The sequence below is a fragment of the Phyllostomus discolor genome, chromosome 6 (genome assembly GCF_004126475.2).
Source record: "Phyllostomus discolor isolate MPI-MPIP mPhyDis1 chromosome 6, mPhyDis1.pri.v3, whole genome shotgun sequence".
NCBI lineage: Eukaryota > Metazoa > Chordata > Mammalia > Chiroptera > Phyllostomidae > Phyllostomus > Phyllostomus discolor.
In genome coordinates, this window is record NC_040908.2 from 161,461,085 (window position 1) to 161,480,720 (window position 19,636).

General features: G+C 41.5%; 3 protein-coding genes across 4 annotated transcripts; all 3 read left to right on the top strand.

The window, feature by feature from the left end:
* LOC114500257 (olfactory receptor 4D6-like) lies at positions 1 to 1,077 on the top strand. Its single transcript, XM_028516902.2, has one exon. It carries the CDS (start codon positions 1 to 3, stop codon positions 943 to 945), a length of 945 nt encoding a protein of 314 aa, XP_028372703.1. The 3' UTR covers positions 946 to 1,077.
* Positions 1,078 to 10,629: 9,552 nt separating this feature from the next.
* LOC114500244 (olfactory receptor 4D11-like) lies at positions 10,630 to 11,601 on the top strand. The gene is given in 2 exon segments (XM_028516888.2): positions 10,630 to 10,954; positions 10,956 to 11,601. Coding segments are annotated over 2 exon segments (936 nt in total). The 5' UTR covers positions 10,630 to 10,633; the 3' UTR covers positions 11,571 to 11,601.
* A 513-nt stretch (positions 11,602 to 12,114) lies between these two features.
* Positions 12,115 to 18,165, top strand: LOC114500243 (olfactory receptor 4D11). Of its 2 annotated transcripts, XM_036029501.1 has the most exons (3): positions 12,115 to 13,088; positions 14,954 to 15,026; positions 16,583 to 18,165. In XM_036029501.1, exon 3 carries the CDS (start codon positions 16,587 to 16,589, stop codon positions 17,544 to 17,546), a length of 960 nt encoding a protein of 319 aa, XP_035885394.1. In that variant the 5' UTR covers positions 12,115 to 13,088; positions 14,954 to 15,026; positions 16,583 to 16,586; the 3' UTR covers positions 17,547 to 18,165. The 2 variants fall into 2 exon arrangements, with proteins under 2 accessions (XP_035885394.1, XP_028372688.2); XM_028516887.2 differs by lacking the exon at positions 12,115 to 13,088 and having other exon boundaries at positions 14,827 to 15,026.
* Positions 18,166 to 19,636: the final 1,471 nt, after the last annotated feature.

Consider the following 19,636-nt stretch of genomic DNA (forward strand, 5'->3'; position numbering starts at 1 on the left):
ATGGGCCAGGGTAACCACACCCACGTGAAGGAATTTGTCTTCCTGGAACTCACACGCTTCCGGGAGCTGGAGTTTTTCTTGTTTGTGTTCTTCCTTGCTGTATATGCAACAACCCTGCTGGGCAATGCCCTCATTGTTGTGACCATCACCTGTGACTCCCACCTCCACACTCCTATGTACTTTCTCCTAAGGAACAAATCAGCCCTGGACATTGTTTTCTCATCAGTCACTGTTCCCAAGTTCCTGGTAGATCTTTTGTCAGACAGGAACACCATCTCTTACAATGGCTGCATGGCACAGATCTTTTTCTTCCACTTTGCTGGTGGGGCAGACATTTTCTTCCTGTCTGTGATGGCCTATGACAGATACCTTGCAATCACTAAACCCCTGCATTATGTGACAATTATGAGGAGAGAGGTGTGGGTGACTTTGGTGGCAGCCTCCTGGGTGGGTGGTGGTTTGCACTCGATCGTCCAGATAATTCTGATGCTTCCACTCCCCTTCTGTGGCCCCAACATCCTGGATGCCTTCTACTGTGATGTGCCCCAGGTGATTAAACTGGCTTGCACCGACACCTCCACTCTAGAGCTTCTCATGATCTCTAACAATGGGCTGGTGACCTTGCTGTGGTTCCTCCTGCTGCTAGGGTCCTATACTGTCATTTTGGTGACACTCAGATCTCACTCTGGGGAGAGCCGGAAAAAAGCCTGCTCCACCTGCACCTCCCACATCCTGGTGGTGACTCTTCACTTTGTGCCTTCTGTTTACATCTACTGCCGGCCCTTCACTACACTGCCCATGGACACGGCTGTGTCCATCAATAACACGGTGATCACTCCCATGCTGAACCCCATGATCTATACCCTGAGAAACCAGGAGGTGAAGTCAGCCATGAAGAGACTGAAGAGGAGACTTGGACATTCTGAGGGTAGTAAACTGGGGTGAACACTCAGACTCACACTGGAAATCCACCTGATTTGGTTTTCTCAAACTGTTAGCCTGAGGGGAAGAGACACTGAGCTCTTTCTCCAGTCATTTCTAAACATACTCATAGCCCTTCAGCTCTGGTAGGAGAAACATGAGAACAAGAGGAAGAGAGGGTAATGAGCAACATAACTATAGGCTCGTGGATTGGGAGAAATATGGGGTATAAGACTGCAATCAGTACCCTAAATGCTATTTTGGTAGAATTTGTGATTCTCAAACCAACATATTTTGCTTTGCTTTCACTGCCTGTAACATGAAAATAATTTGTCACTACAAAGGCTGTCATGAGAATGAAACAGGATGAATGTTGAGAGGATGAGAGTTGGGATGGTAAGCACCGTCCTGGCATTAATCAGACATGCAATCAATATTCCCTATTGCTTATCCCTCTATCCCTACATGTGCTCATATATGAAATATGGGGGCACTTATTTCATACATGCTTTCTCTCACAACAGTTATGTCCAGTTGATTATTAAAATCACTTCTTGATGTTGTATTTCAAATACAGAATTTCCAGTATATTTTACCATTTAGTCTAAAGAGAAGGAATATTTTAATTTATCTTAAGCCAGATATATACATGGACAAATCTACACATGGACCAAGCATTTCTTATCCCCAGGTCCATTCTACTTGTTTTCCCACGGAAATTAATCTCAAAAGAACTTGTGCAGTTTGTATCTGCACAAAATTCACAACGATAATTTATTTTATGTTAACCTGAACTTTCTTTTTCCTCTCTATCTCTTCTTTCCATCTCACCTCCAAGACTCTTATAATTGAAGCAAAACTATAGTCTTTGCCTATGTATGCATAGACAGTTCAAGGCAAGTCATAGCAGTACCAAAAAAGCTGCCTGAGAAACACCTTTCTGGTACTCAACAACCATTTTGCATAACAGCAGAGCAAAGAAACACATCCTATGATCATGGTCATTAGGAATAGTCACAGGGTCTGCATTGTGATCCACCTCTCACCCATGGGAAGGATTCCAAGTGAGTAGACATATACACAGTGAATCTTCCTTCTTTCTCTCTGTTGGCCTTAAATTTACCTTTCAGCCTCAGTAGTCATTCAAAGCTTAACCAAGGAAAATAAGGAAGTTCAGGAAATTGTAGCACACAGAACAGTTTTTGCAAGAGGTTATGATGCATTAATATTTGGCCAAAGAGGTCCCAGTAGGTGACACATCTGTGACCTTCTCCGAGTCCTGCAAGGCAGACACTTTGGGCCAAGACTCCTAATCATATGCCAGTGCTTTTCAAATATTTTGATGTTACTGACCCTCAACAATCTTCATTAGATATTTTTTCTAATTTTTCTAAAAAATTGTAGATATGTAGCACCCCCACAAGAAAATATAAAACCAAAGTATACTACATATCATTTCATGTACTGAGGCTCCATGAAGGGCCACATATCACTGTAATATCTAAGACTTTTTGACCCCAAAGAACCAATATTTGCACTCTTGGCAAGTTGTCCACAATAAGAATGGATGATCATATAGTATTAGATATTTCTTTTGATATATTTCCTCAAACCTCAGAAAATCACAGAATAGATTTATGGCTTCTGGTGCCTTGCTAGAATTTTTAAAGCATAGAAATGTGGGCAGCTTTGTGCTTAAGTGTGTGTGTGCATATGTGTGGAATTCCATGCAGTAATGACTCATGTTTTATACTACTTATTAAGTTTTAAACTACTTAACTCCCACTGGAATTCCAACACTACCATAAGAATGTACGTTATATTTCTACACTCACATTCAATAAAATTCCCTTCACTAACTCTCATATTAGTCTTCAGCCTGAGAGACTAGAAAATATGGCAGGGACACTGGGATAAGGAGAAAGCCATAAAGACATGGCTCCTGCATCTGCCTTTCCCAAGGTCACTACATCAAACTATAAAGCTTTTGCACTGCAAAAAACATTAACAAATAAAAAGACAACATACAGAATGGAAAAAAAAATATTTGCAAATTATATATCCAATAAGGAATTAATATTCAAAATATATAAAGAACCCATATAACTCAACAGCAAAAAAACAAAAGTGAGCAGAGGAATGAATAGATTATTTTTTTTCCTGGCTTATAAACAACAGAAATATATTTCACACAGTCTGGAGGCTGAAAGTCCAACATGAGGGTTCCAGCATGGTCAAGTTCTGAAGAGAGCCCTTTTCTGGGTTACACACTGCCATCTTCTCATTGTATCTTCATTGGTGGAAAGGGGATGAGAGAGGGTCCCTCCTATAAGGGCACTAACCTCATTGACGAGGGCTCCACTCTCATGACCTAATTACCTGCAGAAGTCCTAGATCCTGATACTACCATATTGGGGATTAGGATTTCAACCTACTAATTTTTTATTATGTATTGATTTCAGTGTGCAGCTTAGTGATTAGACAATCATATCCATTACATACTTGATATTTCCAGTACTCCAACTGGCACCATGCATAGTTATCACAATATTATTGACTATGTTTGTTATGCTTTACTGACTTTCCCTCAACATTTTTGTAACTACAAATTTGTGCTCCTTAGTCTCATCCTCTCTTTCACCAAGTGCCCAATCCCCCCTCCCCTCTAGCAATCACCAGTTCTCTCTGTGTATCTAGGAGTGTACTTCCATTTTGTTTGTTCATTTGTTTTGTTCTTTAGATTTCACATATAAGTGAAATCACATGGCTTTTGTCTTTCTCTGACTAACTTATGTCACTGAGCATAATACTCTCTAGGTCCATCCATGCTGTTGCAAATGATAAGATTTCATTAATGTTTATGGCCAAGTAATATTCCATTGGATATATGTGCTGTAGCTATTTTATCCATTCCTCTATTGATGGGCACTTGGGTTGCTTCTATAGCTTGGCCATTGTAAATAATGCTGCGATGAACATAGGGATGCACGTATTGTTTCAAATTAGTGTTTGGGTTTCTTTGGATAAATCCCCAGAAATGGAATCACAGGGTCATAATGCAGGTCCATTTTTAATCTTTTGAGAGAACTCCATACTGTTTTCCCTAGTGGCTACACCAGTCTGCATTCAGCAGTGCACTAGAGTTCCTTTTTCTCCACATCCTCACCAGTACTTGCAGTTTTATTGATGAGATATGTGAGGTGTCAGACATATGTGAAGTGGTAGCAGACTTTGGGTTTTATTTGCATCTCTCTGACAATTAGTGGCATTGAGCATTGCTTCACATGTCTATTGACCTTTTATTTTCTTCTGGAGAAGTGTCTCTGAGTACATATTTTTCAAAACAAGACATATGAATGCTCAGCAGGTACATGAAAAGGTACTCAACATCACTAAGCATCAAAGAAATGCAAATCAAAAAACTTGAGAGGTAGCTATTGGCAAGGACATGGAAACATTTGTGTACTGTTGATAGAAACATAAACTGGTGCAGTCACTATGGAAAACTGTTTAGAGTTTCATTAAAAAATTAGAACTTCTGGCCAAAATGGATGCATAGGTAGATCAACTTAGCCTCCTCACACAACCAAAAGAAGGACAACAACACATTTAAAAACAAAAACAACCAGAACTGCCATAAAATCAACCTGTATGGAAGTTCTCCAACAACCAAGTGGTTAAAGAAAAAACAGTTACCCAGACCCATAGGAGTGGCGGAGATGGGCAGTCAGGGCAAAGAAGACTCTAGGCAAGGTAGGGACTGAAGAACTGGGGCAGGAGGTGGCTGGTTTGTCACATACAACTGTGGGATTGCCCACAGTTGCATGCAGATAACCAGGAGGAACATGGGGAGTGAGACTACCAAGCAACCCAGGGTTACAGTGTGGGGAAATAAAGCCTCAAAACCTCTGACTGAAAACACCTGTGGGTGTTGTGGAACTGGAAGAAACTCCCAGCCTCACAGAAGAGTTCGTTAGAGAGACCCACAGGGTTCAAGAACATTCACAAGCCCACACACCCAGGAATCAGCACCAGAAGAGCCCAATCTGCTTGTGGGTAGCAAAGGAAGTGACTGAAAGCCAGCAGAGAGCTGAGCAAGTGGCACTGTTCCTCCTCGGGACCCAACCCACATAAAGCACCACAACACAGTGACAGAGGTTGCCCTGCCCTGTCAAATCCTTAAGGCTCCACTCCATACCACATATTGGGTGCACTGAGATAAAAAAAAAATGGCCCAAATGTAAGAACAGATCACAGATCCAGAAAAAAATACAACTAAGTGATGAAGGGATAGCCAGCCTATCAGATGCAGAGTTCAAAACACTGGTAATCAGGATACTCACATAATGTGCTGAGTATGGTTGCAAAACAAAAAGAGGAAGAAGTGAAGACTCTAACAAGTGAAATAACAGAAAATGCACAGGGAAACAACCAACAGTGTAAGGAAGAAAACCGGGACTCAAATCAACAGTTTGGAGCAGAAAGAAGAAATAAACGTTCAACCAGACATAATGAGACAACAAGTATTTTTTTTAAATGAGGAGAGGCTTAGGAACCTCCAGGACAACTTTAAATGTTCCAACATCTAAATCATAAGAGTGCCAGAAGGAGAAGAGGGAGAGCAAGAAATGGAAAACCTATTTGAAAACATCATGAAGTAGAACTTCCCCAGAGTAGAACTCTCTGGCAAAGGAAATAGACTTCCAGAAAGTCCATGAAGCTTGGAGAGTCCCAAAAATGTTAGACCTGAGGAAGTACACACCAAGGCAAATCATAATTACATTACCCAAAATTATAGATAAGGAGAGAATCTTAAAAGCAGCAAGAGAAAAGGAGACAGTTACCTACAAAGCACTTCCCATTAGACTATCAGCTGATTTCTCAAAAGAAACCTTGCAGGCAAGAAGGGGCTGCAAAGAAGTATTTCAAGTCATGAAAGGCAAGGACCTACACCCAAGATTACTCTATCCAGCAAAGCTATCATTTAGAATGGAAGGGTAGTAAAGTGCTTCCCAGATAAGGTCAAATTAAAGGAGTTCATCATCATCATGCCCTTATTATATGAAATGTTAAAGAGACTTATCTAAGAAAAAGAAGATGATCAAAAATATGAACAGTAAAATGACAACAAACTCACAACTATCAACAACTGAACAAAACAAAAACAAAAACATAAATGAGCTAAGAAAACAACTAGAGCAGGAACAGATTCACAGAAATGGAGATCACATGGAGGCTTATCAGCATGGGTGTGGAGGGGGAACAATGAGGGAAAAAGTACAGGGAATAAGAAGCATAAATGGTAGGTACAAAATAGACAGGAGGAGGTTAAGAATAGTATAAGAAATGCAGAAGTCAAAGAACTTATATTACAACCCATGGACATGAACTAGAGGGGGGAATGCAGGTGGGAGGGGCAGTGTAGGGCAAAGGGTAATAAAGGGGGGAAAGGGACAACTGTAATAACATAATCAATAAAATGTATTTAATAGAAAAAATTAAAAATGGAACTTCCTTGTGGTCCAGCAATTTCATCCCTGGTTTTGTATCCAAAGGAAATGAAACAGGGTCTCACAGAGGCATCAGCACTCCCATGCTCAATGCAGTATTATTTGCAACATCCAAGATATGGAAATAATCTCAGTGTCCACTGATGCAAAGAATGGATAAAGAAGATATAGTTTGTAAGTGTGTACATGTGGCATGTACCCTATTTTGTGTGTATAATGTGCATCCACATTTTTCTGTGCATTATACATGGGATTATTTTACCAATTATTATATCTATGCTGCATAATCATTACAGCTATGTATAACATGCATCCTTATTTTTCCCTCAAAAAATAATGGGAAAATTTGGGAAAAAATATGTGCACTATACATGGCAAACTATGGTGTGTATAAGTGTATATGTGTGTCTGTGTACATAAACTTATATATAATAGAATGTAATCAGCCATAAAAATTAAGGAAACTCTGCCCTTTTCAACAGAATGAGAGGACTTTGAGGGAAATCAACCAGACAGAGAAAAATAAGCATGTTATGATCTCATATCCATTTGGAATCTAAAAATCTGAACTCACATAAACAGAGAGTGGAGTGGTGGTTGACAGGTGCTGGGGGAGGGGCGAGATGGGGAGACGTTGCACAAAGGGGACAAGCTTCCAATCTCAAGGTGGGTGAGTTAGGAGACCTAATGTATTGCATAGTGATCACAGTTAACAATACTGTACTGTGCCCTTGAAAGTTGCTAAAAGAGTCCATCATAAATGATTTCACCACAGGAAGAATTCTGTGAGGTGATGGAGGTGTTAGCTGACACTACAATGATAATCATGTTGCCATATATAAATGGACCAAATCAGCACACTGCATACCTTAAACACACACAATGGTACATGTCTATTTCATCTCACCACACCTGGGAAAGAAAGCATTATCCATCTCAATCGCACAACCTGCCTCCTGAGGTTTTCATCTTTCTTAACTAGTTTAACATACTAAAACAAAATATAAACTCAGTTAAATCTAAAGCCATCATTACTCTGCCAACAGTGGGGTGGCATGTATTGTATACATTCTCTATAAGATGAGACGATTTAATACATTCAGTTAAATTTATGTAACTACTGTAATTGTGTAGGCTGTCTACACAATTTATCTAGCTATATCCCAGTTGAGAGACTCCATGTGAGTAAATTGTGGGAAACAGGAAAAATGTGCATTTCCCAAACATCTGCAAAGCCATGCTTCTCTGCATGTGGAGAAGCAACATCATGAGACCTCGATCACTGTGTGTATAATTAGAAACTGAGCTGGTGGCAAAGGATCTTAGATCAACTTTGCTTCATCTAATTTTTGGCAATCTAATTGAAACTCATTTGTATATGGTGTCCTCTGAGCCTGGCAAGCCGTGAAAATTGGACCCTTGTCATCTCTTGGGCACAAGAGATTTGGCAGGTTTTCACAACATTCTCATTGAGCCATGGGTAAGAGAGTAAGTATCTTATACTGCCAATAATTTGGACAGCTAGAAAAATGTGTCCATGTGTGTGTGCATGCGTGTGCACCTGCACATATGTGAAAGTCTCAGTAACTTTTTAATAACTCCCATTGAAACTTCATCACCAACAGCAGAATCAGACACTTGACTCGCACTTCCTAGTCCAATAATATTCCCTTTGCAATTCCTGTATTGGGCGTGAGACTGACAGATTTGTATATAAGATAGGGCCACAGTGGAAGTTCTTGAAGAGGAGATTCTGTGGACCTGCCCTTTCTCTCCTGACAGGTAGGCAAAGATGCTAAGATATGCAGTGTTCCAAAAGGCTTTACCTTCAGAAACAAAATTTTCAAGAATTCATGTCACCAGTGTTCTGTTCTGCACTGCACCATACAGCACACCTCTTGTGGCTGGAGTTTCAGGAGCCAAGGAATCAGGTAAAGGCATCCAACATCTAGCTAAGGGTGAAGGTTATGCATAGTGAAATTGAGATGTCCTTGTTTGCATGATGTATAAATAGTTTGACTTTGATATTTTCCAGGTAGTATATTAAATGCTTCATAGAAAAGATGGTCTCAGTGATGGAAGGAGCACAGGTAAGTGTTATCCATTGGGAAGAAAGACATTGTGTTCAGAGGGATTCAGAAATGTGGTCCATTCAATGTGCGAGAAGGCATCACAAATTTGTGACACTTTGACTTGCTTATTGGTGAGGCTGCCTCAGACTAAAATCAGTGTCAATTGGGTTTCCAGAGCCTCTGTCTGCCTAATTCTTATCGTCAGACAGACCTTAGCAAACATTCTTATGACACGAAATTAGCCCCTGTCTACACATAGAAGGCTGAGGGGGAAAGACAACAGTTTCTGCCTTCCTACTTCCACCTCTCCCTTCCCTTCAGGCCAACACAGATTCATAACATGTTCCATGTGCAAAACAAGAATAGCATTAATACTTACAAAAGGATGGTGGGGAAAATTAAAGAAAACAACTTTTCCTACTTCTTCTTTTAAACTTTCTTTTTATTGTTGATATTAATACAGATGCCCCCATTTTCCCCACCTCTGCCCACCTCCGCCCAGCCCCCATGCCTCTTCCCTCTGGGCATCACCACACTGTCGTCTGTGTCAGCACTCGAAAAATAGTCACTTTTGTTACTGCTGGAAACCATGCTGTTTCCTATCACACCTCCTATCCCACCCAAATCTACCTCTACTTCTATCATGACACATTTCACATTTTGTCATACATTATATTCATCAATTTACACAAACCATCCACTTTGGATAAGCTGTGAGTGCCTTGAAAATGTGATCCAATTTATCCATGTACATTTGGATACTGCTAGAAATGTTCACTTCTTAAGTATAAGGTAGAACAAATAATAACTATGAAATTCCTAAGAAGGATCAATAATAGCTGATTTTTAAAAGAACATTGTTCTAATGATACCAGGGTCTCCCCCTGCCATGTGATGCCTTCACTCTCCTGCTTCTGCCCCACAAAGGGAAAGAGGCAGAGAGCATGACTGACACAGTAGGGGCCACTTCTCAGGAGCAGGTCACTGTCTTCATTCTGTCCCCTACACTCGAGAGAGGATCACGTCAGTTATACAAGATGGATGAGGTTCTAGAGGTCTGCTGCACAGCCCTGTGGCTGTAGTTAACAATACAGAACCATGCACTTGAAATCTGTTAAGAGGGTAGCTTTCATGTTTGTGTTTTAACTGTAACACAGAAAAATTGATGATATGCTTTGAGATCTGGATTTATGCATTGTTTCTATCTGTATTCCAATAGCAAATTATATAGATAATATAGTATGAATATTATAAATAAATATATATAAATCTGTCACTGTATAAATATATATATTTAAATAATTAAGCAAATAATCAAATCAGTATAAAGTAATTACAGTGACAAGTTACACAGAATAATAGGCTGTAATTTTAAGGAATTCAACAATGAAGAGTCAAGAGTAAGGAAACTGATTCATGTCACAGCAATACGGCAATAAGAAACAGAATGACATCTTTTTGTAGCATAATAAGACCCTGTTAAATTGAATGGAATATTTTCTAATACAAATGTTAAACTCATAGACTTTAAACATACAATGGCTGAAACTGTGTCTTCCATATCATTGTATTTAATGCTTCAGACAGTTCCTGACATTCAATGAGTATATGTGGAATAAAAATAATAAAATTTTAAAATAAAAATAAGTTGATTAAAATATGCTATGTAAAGGTCATTACTTAACATAAATGTTTATTCTCTCCAAAACAGTTTTATAGGAAAAGAATTATTGACTTTGCATTTGATCACCAAACTGACTGCAATCTCAGAAGTTTGCACAACTCCAAATAATTGCACACAATGCAGCCACATGGGCAGCATTCTGACCTGCACTCTTAGTGCATACGAAGGAAACAAAAAATAGACAAGTAGCTCTCCATACAAAGTAGCTGGAAACATAAGAGAGAGAAGCACTGGCTGGCACAGATCAGTGGATCGAGTGCAGGCTGCGAACCAAAGCATCGCAGGTTTGATTCCCAGTCAGGGCACATACCTGGGTTGCAGGCCACAGCCCCCAGCAACTGCACATTGATGTTTCTCTCTCTCTCTTTCTCCCTCCCTTCCCTCTCTAAAAACAAATAAGTAAAATCTTGAAGGAAAAAAAAACAAGAGACAGAGAAGATGACTCCATGGAGCCTAAAAACGACACCAGAGTAAAAGAATTTATTTTCCTTGGCCTCACCCAGAATCAAGACCTGAGTTTGGTCTTCTTTCTTTTTCTGCTTTTGGTGTATGTGACAACTCTGCTGGGAAACCTCCTCATCCTGGTGACAGTGACCTGTGAGTCTGGTCTTCACATCCCCATGTACTTCCTGCTCCGTAATCTCTCTGTCGCTGACATCTGCTTTTCCTCCATCACGGTTCCCAAGGTTCTGGCAGACCTTCTGTCACAGAGAAAGACCATCTCCTTCAATGGCTGCTTCACCCAGATGTTTTTCTTCCACCTTGTTGGGGGGGGTAGATGTATTTTCTTTGTCAGTGATGGCATTCGATCGGTATGTGGCCATCTACAAGCCCCTGCACTATGTGACCATCATGAGTAGGGGGCGCTGCACTGCCCTCATTGCAGCCTCCTGGGTGGGGGGCTTTGTTCACTCCATCGTCCAGATTTCCCTGCTGCTCCCACTCCCCTTCTGTGGACCCAATGTTCTCGACACTTTCTACTGTGATGTCCCCCAGGTCCTCAACCTCGCCTGTACAGACACCTTTGCCCTTGAACTCCTCATGATTTCCAACAATGGCTTAATCATAACCCTGTGGTTCTTCTTCCTCCTGGTGTCCTACACAGTCATCCTAGTGATGCTGAGGTCTCTGGCAGAGGAGGGAAGGAGTAAAGCCATCTCCACCTGCACAGCCCACGTCACTGTGGTGACCCTACACTTTGTGCCCAGCATCTATGTCTACGCCAAGCCCTTCACTGCCCTCCCCCCAGATAAGGCCATCTCTGTCATCTTCACTGTCATGCCCCCTCTGCTGAACCCCTTGATCTACACTCTGAGGAACCAGGAGATGAAGTCAGCCATGAGGAGACTGAAGAGAAGACTTGTGCTTTCTGAAAAGCTTTAGAGAATTTTTTTTCTCCTTTTTGTCCTCCTTCTTACCATCTTTGAAAATGTCCATCAAATAAACTGTATTTACTTAAAAAATTCTAGTTAATTTTTATATTTCTGCTAAGATACACATGACTTTCAAAAATTATGAACAGCATGAAATAATAATTTAAAAATATGGGTTTCATGTTACAAAAGAAAGTAGAGAAATCAACTGTTGGTCAGAGAGGTATGTATTATTGCAATGAAGACTTGGGAGAAATTATGAAAACAAAATGAAAATACACTCAAACAATTTTATCACATTGTAATTGTTGTGGGTTTTTTTCCCCCAGCTCTATTGAGGTATAATTGACAAATAGAAATGGCATATATTTAAGAGGTACAACTTAACATATGTATACACAATTTATAGACCTTAAAGAGCAGAATAATGGTGCATGTTTTCACAGAATTTCAGGGGTCAGTTATAAACATATTGATGAGGGGTAAAGAAAAACACAGAGAGAAAACGAAGAGACTACTGAAATAGTCCCAGGAAAGGAGTAATGGAGACATGACTTAGGAGAATAATGGGGCAGGTGGTGAGAATTTTTTTAAAACTGTGAAGGTTGAGCCAGTGGGATTTGCTGATGGCTCCAGGGTGGATTTCCTACATACATGCGCACCTGGTGAGATCCCCATCACCCACTTTGGTCCTCAGCCATTGACAAGGATTTCTTGCACTCTGGTCTGCACACCCCTTTCAGGCACAAGGACTCCTTCCAATACTTGTGTTTCACACTTCAGGAATCACCCACCTGGTGAAACTGCCTAAGGAGTCTGTGCAGAGCCCCTAAGAATAGACATTTGCTTCCCAAGAAGAAAATTACTAAAAAGAAACATCAGGAGCAATTCTGACCAAAGTTACCTAACATGGTTTTTGCTGAAGGGAGGCAAGGGTGCTCAGGTATTGCTTGGGGGATGGTAGAGGGTGAGGAACTTGATGAGATGTGAAGGGTAGGGGGTTCTGGCTAAACTAACTTAGGATTTTTGCTAAACTTGGATGATGCCGAGACAAACGTCTCATCCAAAAGCTGAGGTCTAGACCCAAAGTTCAGGGGAGCCTGAGTAGAGTTTGGTTCCAGACAGACTCTTTGCCACAGCTAGAAAATGTTAGACCCTAGACAAAGTGTGTGTTCCCAAGCACATGTGCCTGAGTAACATCCTAATTACTCCCACTGAAACAACCTCACTGTCGGCAGAATTTTTCCACAACCACAGCCAGCTTTATTCCCTCTGATAATTCTCACACTAGTTTTGGGATTAGGGAATCAGTCAATACGGCAGAGCGCTGGGAATCAGCATAGAAGAGCCAAGGAAACACAACTCCCCAAGTCTGCTTTTTTTTTTTTTCACATAAAGATAAAAGAGAAGCCTCTGAAATCACTGGCCCTCAGAGAGCTATTTAACAGAGTTTCCCGGAGCTGAATCATTCTCAGTGTCCCTGTGAACATTCCTTAAGATGTTCTGGAAAAAAGGTTGGAGATTTTAGGTAAGAAACATAACTCTATGTGAGTGTGTATGCCTGTGGGTTCTGAGCGTCCGTGCATAGGAGTGGAAACAATTGAAATATACATCTAATCACTAATATGCATATTCATTAAGTACATTTTGAGTAAACATCACATAATGTGTACAGAGGACACTGCATTCCAGGGTGAACCTCTGGTGACAGCACAGCTAAGAAATAGTAACAAAGAGGGGACTGTGAAATGACATACATAGAAATGAGTTCCATTTGGGAGAGGAGAAAAAGCAGTTTTTGTTTTCTGGGACCCTTGAACTGTACAAAGAAGAGGGGTTTTTCTCAAGCTTATTTCCTGGAGATGGAGCTTCCCAAACTGCTACAAAGATATTTCTCATGCTAAAGTTAAAACTAGCAAGAAAATAAAATATTTCAAATCTTCCCAAAAAGTTGAAAGAATGATACAGTGAACACCTACATACCCTTTCTTAGATTTACAAAAAAAAAAATGTTTTTCATAGTAATGATTTTCTTTCCTGTGTTTGCTATGCCTACATGTTTGCATCCTGTCTTTCCAGCCAAACTTACCACTTATGAGCAATGTGTTCAAGTGGTCCCCGAAAGCCATAGTTCCCTTTCTCTCCATGCCCATGCACCCAAACATAGACAGCACCTTCTCCATGCAAGTTTCTCTGAGCCTCTTAGTGAGAAATCACCCTGTGCTCACACACAGCTCATCTGTCTTCAGACGGCCCCCATCACCCCCATATTACTATTGGATTTCCATTTTTTGCCCAGCAGTTTTAAATTATATTCCTTTTTCTCAGACAACCTAGAACTCTGCCAATGTCCCATCAATATTTGCTAAGTAATCAGATGGATTGAAAACAGCAGAAAGATGGCACAGAAGCTGGTGGGTGTCATCCAAATCACCAAAGGTGGTTTGTGAACTTGGGACCTACTCCTCTCTGACAAGCAGGCCTGACTTGGGGTCTGAGGTGCCTTCTCCCCGTCTGTGTAAACCATAGTCTGTAATGTACATGGGGTCGCTCAGGGAGGCTTTCACCTAATCCTTGTAACTCCATACCCACTCCATAGATGAAGAAGCGGAGACCCAAAGAGGTCGCTCACTCCCCCAAATCACAGTGACAAAGCCAGGACTTGAGCCCAGATGGCTCTCCCTGCAGAGACCACGCCCTGACTTCTCTGGTCTGCCGAGATGATGTCGGGTGAGAAGCCAAACCCAGCACGCGCTCCCCTTACTCTCACTCACTGTCCCCAGCTGCTGGGCCGGTCGTACTGACACTGAAGGAAAAAGATCTACTTTCCTCAAGACAGTATGTTTGGCTGAAGTTGTTTTACAAAACACGGTCTGGGAAGTACACAGCTCCTCTGAAAGACTGTCAGTGTAGTAAAAGCATCTGTGTCTGTGAGAGTCACTAGCCTGGAGTTTTCCTTTAAGGCAACACACACAGAATCACACTTTTAATGGTGTAGGCAATGCTCTAAGTGCTGTTGCTTTACGTGGATCAATTCATTGAGTTGTCACAAAATCCCTATGAGGGAGAGGCTATTGTTTCCAAACACTGAGGCAGAGACTGAACCCAAAGGGGTGAAGTCACTTGTCTCTGTTTACAAAACCAGTATGTGCCCAGCGGGCGTCTGAAGAAACTGTGTGGTGCCAGAGACACCCTGATACCTCTTGAGAGTTTTGTTTTGGTTTTTTTACGTTTTCATGTTCAATAGAAGTTGGACAAAACTGCACACAGAGGAAAGAAAACTGGAAAGGAGGATGAGCTAGGCGAAAAGAAATATCTTCATTTGAACTGAAAAGCACCCCCCAAAAAGTGGGAGGGAAGTGGCTTTACCTTTCTTTTGTTTCTCATTAAAAGAAACGAGAGAAAAAGGCCCATTTTAAGGCTCCACGGAAAGAAAAAAGGAATTCAAAAGCAACGAGGTTGTATAGTAAGTATACTTTTAACATCTTCATAAACTGCCAAAGTGTTTTCAAAAGAGGTTGTACCCGTTTACATTCCCACCAGAGTTCTAATTCTTTTACATTTCTACTCGTTCTGGAAATATCCATCTCTTTCTATTTTAGCAATTCTAATACATAGGTACTAGTATCTCACTATAGTTTTAATTTACATTCTCCTGGTGATAAATGATGTTGAACGTCTTTCTATGTACTTATCTTCGATCCCTATTATCTTCTTGTCGAAGTGTCTGTACAAATCATTTGTCTTTTAAATTGTGTTGTTTGTTTTCTTATTATTGAATTGTCAGAGTTACAGTCACTCCACTCCTAGGTACTTACCCAAGAAAAATAAAAACATATGTTCACACAAAGATCCGTACGGGAATGTTCACAGCCAGAAAGTAGAAATAATGCAAATGCTCATCAGCAAGCAAGCATATAAACAAACTGTCATGCGTGCATGCAATAAAGAGGAACAAATATTGGTACACAGAAAAACATGTTAGAACTTTAGAGGGAAATGAGCCAAACAAAAAGAAATTAGCTACTGCAGGATCCCATTTATTGAACATTTTAGAGGAAAACAAACTAATGGGTAGTGACAGAACCCAGATCGATGGTTGCCTGAAGAAGGGGAGGCACAGGAGACAGACTGCTAAGATCACCAAGGACACTGCTGGGTGACAGACGCACTAACTGTCTTAAATGTAGCGATGGTGTCATGGGTATAAGCTTATACCACGTCAAACCCCATCCAAGTGTGTATTTCCAATACGTGAGTCTATTGTATGGCAACGACAGTTCAACAAAAAAGTCGTTTTTTAAGCAATAAATTTGAACAATGAGCAGAAGAAAGCCTCTGAGTTATACTTTTTTTTCCTCTAGTTGAGGTTTTGGTACCTAAAGTAATCTAAATTGAAAGTAGAAAGAAAAACTCCCCTTAAGGAAGCACAGAGCAATAGAAAAATTATGTGGCTTTAAAAGTTTCTAATTTTCCATAGAATTAAACGTGTCATTTAGAAAAAGGGAGGAGTGCCTCTGTAGAATTCAGTCCAAAGAGAAGCGTTTTGCTGGTAGGAGTTCTTAAACTATTTCCATGGAGCAGCCAGTCTGGAAAGACGAAAAAGACAAACAAACAAAAAAAGTGTTCCTGCGGAATTCGGAAAGCCCCGAGTCGCACCGGACAGAAACTGCCTTCCCCACACACCAATCTGACCCCACTTTTACATCCCTTGTATCACAGGAGTCCCTTTCCGAATATTCCCTGTGCCCCTGTTTGTCTTGGATACTTAGAACTTGTATACCCAGAGCATTATTTTTATGCATTTTCTAAAATATTTATAATTTACAGAAAAAAAGAATCATTAAATGAATGTTTGTGGAGTAAGATGTCACTTTGGACACATCAACAATAATCTCGGGAGAGCGATTCATGTTGTGGTGACAGCTCACTGGTTCTCACACCTATCCCTGACTCTGTAAACCTGAATCTGTTAAGGGAGAGTAGAGGATTTCTGAAATAACATTTTTAATTTTTTCCAAGCTACATGAGGAAGAGAAAAGATGATCCAATGGCCTTGGAAAATGGCACCGTGGTAAAAGAATTTATATTTCTGGGGCTTACTCAGTCCCAAGACCTGAGCTTGGTCTTATTCCTTTTTTTGTCTTTTGTGTATATGACAACTCTGCTGGGAAACCTCCTCATCATGGTCACCGTGACCTGTGAGTCGCGCCTTCACACCCCCATGTACTTCCTGCTCCGCAACCTAGCCATCCTTGACATCTGCTTCTCCTCCATCACTGCTCCGAAGGTCCTAGTAGACCTTCTGTCAAAGATGAAGACCATCTCCTACGCAAGCTGCATGACGCAGATCTTTTTCTTCCACCTCCTCGGTGGAGCAGACATCTTCTCACTCTCTGTTATGGCCTTTGACCGCTACATAGCCATCTCCAAGCCCCTGCACTATGTGACCATCATGAGTAGGGGGCGCTGCACTGCCCTCATTGCAGCCTCCTGGGTGGGGGGCTTTGTCCACTCCATCGTCCAGATTTCCCTGCTGCTCCCACTCCCCTTCTGTGGACCCAATGTTCTCGACACTTTCTACTGTGATGTCCCCCAGGTCCTCAACCTCGCCTGTACAGACACCTTTGCCCTTGAACTCCTCATGATTTCCAACAATGGCTTAGTCACTACCCTGTGGTTCTTCTTCCTCCTGGTGTCCTACACAGTCATCCTAATGATGCTGAGGTCTCAGACAGGGAAGGACAGGAGCAAAGCCATCTCCACCTGCACAGCCCACGTCACTGTGGTGACCCTACACTTTGTGCCCTGCATCTTCGTCTACGCCAGGCCCTTCACTGCCTTCCCCCCAGATAAGGCCATCTCTGTCACCTTCACTGTCATCTCCCCTCTGCTGAACCCCCTGATCTACACTCTGAGGAACCAGGAGATGAAGTCAGCCATGAAGAGACTGAAGAGAAGACTCATGCTTTCCGTGACGGAATAGAGTAAGAATCTCCAACTTCTTCTTCACCAGGGATTCCTTTCACTATTGTCCCAATGGCTTATGTAGGTACTCAGATAAATTGTCAATAAACCAATGGTACTTACTAAGTAACATTGTATTTTCCTATTTAAGAATAGGTTACTGATAACCCAAGCTTCTGGTGAGAGTGAAATAACTAGTATTATAATATTAAGTTGATGGATGTATTTCCCATGAAGGATAACTATATGGCAGTGAAGAAATTCATTGAATCCAGCCCCTTTTTTAAGAGGTAAGTAAATAGAAGCCCAGAGATAAAGGGATTTGCTCGAAATCTGGTAGAGAAGTCTTCAGATACCCAATCTATTGTTCTACCACCACATAAATGTATGACATTATTAGACCTATCTATACCAAATCCGGTTCTGGAAAGATCCCATGATCAGTCAGTGCCTCCAAAATACACCTACATGGGTACCTCTCACAGTTTAAGAAATTTTCTCGCCTTAGTTAAACCCCACATGGTCTTGTGACCTAAGAAATACATAATGGTTGTTCTCCTGGATTCCTAGGAGGAATGAAAAAGCTTGAGAGGATTTCCCGAAATGGCCTAAAGGGGTTTATCTTCCGCAGTCCACACAGGACAAAGGCAGAACCCCCAGGGACCCTACACCCAGAGCGCTCCCTTCTCAGCACGCAAGAACTAATTTTTCCAGTTGCAGCCCCATCAGGGCCAATCTCCAATCGGCTTCACCATAGAGGATTTCCATTCTTCCCGCCAGAGAGACAGAGAGCACATGCTAAGGAAGCTAAAACTCTAACCAGCCTAGTTCCCAACCTGTTGTTGGTGGTAAAGAGGCAGTGTTGGCTAGCACTTTGGTCTGGGAAGGCACGGTAAAAGTAAGATGAAAAAGGAGAAGCATTGTAGCTGAGAGCTCTGAGTTCTGAGTCAGCCACACCTGGGTGCAGACCCTGCCTCTGCCGTCCGCCAGCTGTGTGATACTGAGCAAGGTACTGTACTTCTTCACGGGGCATAGTTCACCTACACAAAGGCACTTACAATATCTGTCTCATGCGGTGGTTGTGAAGATTAAGTGAGATCACACATGTGAAACAGACAATGCCCTGCCAATGGTAAATGCTCGGTTAAAGGCTAGCTTCATCCCTATTGCTCTGGTACACTCTCCTCCTACATGGCCTACAGTCCTCATTATTTAAAAAAAAAAAAAACTGATAGGATAGAAAACATGGGGACATACACTGAATCCAAAGCACCTGTTATCTTAAAAATTTCTAGCTTTCTGTCATTAGAACATGGCCATAAGTTTACTGTTATTTAGACAGCTTGCAGAGTCCCTCTGAAGCTGATGAGACAGAGTGTAGCAGAGTTTCATGTCAAAGAGGACAATGGGTCTGAGATAAACCCTGGCTTTGAGGGTGAAAATAGGAGAGCAGACCAAGAAGTCACACAGACCCAGAGGGACAGAAAATAACTCAAGGACACTTAGCCCAAGAATGTGAATGTGAATGTGCATGTGAATGAGCTTGTGGGTGTGAGTGTGAACGTGAATGTGAATGAGTGTGAGAACATGAATGTGAATGAGCATGTGCATGTGAATGTGCCTGTGAATGTGCCTGTGAGTGTGCCTGTGAATGTGCATGTGAATGTGGATGTGAATGTGAATGAGCATGTGCCTGTGAGTGTGAAAGCTGGAGGCAGACTTCACCGCTGTTCCTCCTGGATCTCGGCTGGCCTCACAAGCACTCATCAACCAACTGGTTCAACTGTTCACCATCCCCTGTCTCCTGATCAATCAGTTCTCACTTTTTACAGTATTCAGTTCCACCCCCTAGCCTGCAAATTGTAAGAACAAGTCCCACCTGTCATTGTTCATAGAGTCCTGCTCCCTTTGGTCAGGTAGCTCTGGTCTCGAGAGTCCCAGGCTTTGCATTTGAAATTGCCTATGAAAAATGCATGCCACAGGCCACCGTAGAGTCCATTTCCCTCAAATGTGCCCTTTCCTTTCCTTCCTAGCTCTTGTGAGTCACTCAAAGCAGATTTTTATCTCTATGTCACAATCGAATGGCACCAAAGATCTATGGGGTCTGAA

Excerpts from the sequence above, each read along its gene's own strand:
- LOC114500243 (XM_036029501.1), top strand. The coding sequence starts at position 16,587 with ATGAGGAAGAGAAAAGATGATCCAATGGCCTTGGAAAATGGCACCGTG.
- LOC114500257 (XM_028516902.2), top strand. The coding sequence starts at position 1 with ATGGGCCAGGGTAACCACACCCACGTGAAGGAATTTGTCTTCCTGGAA.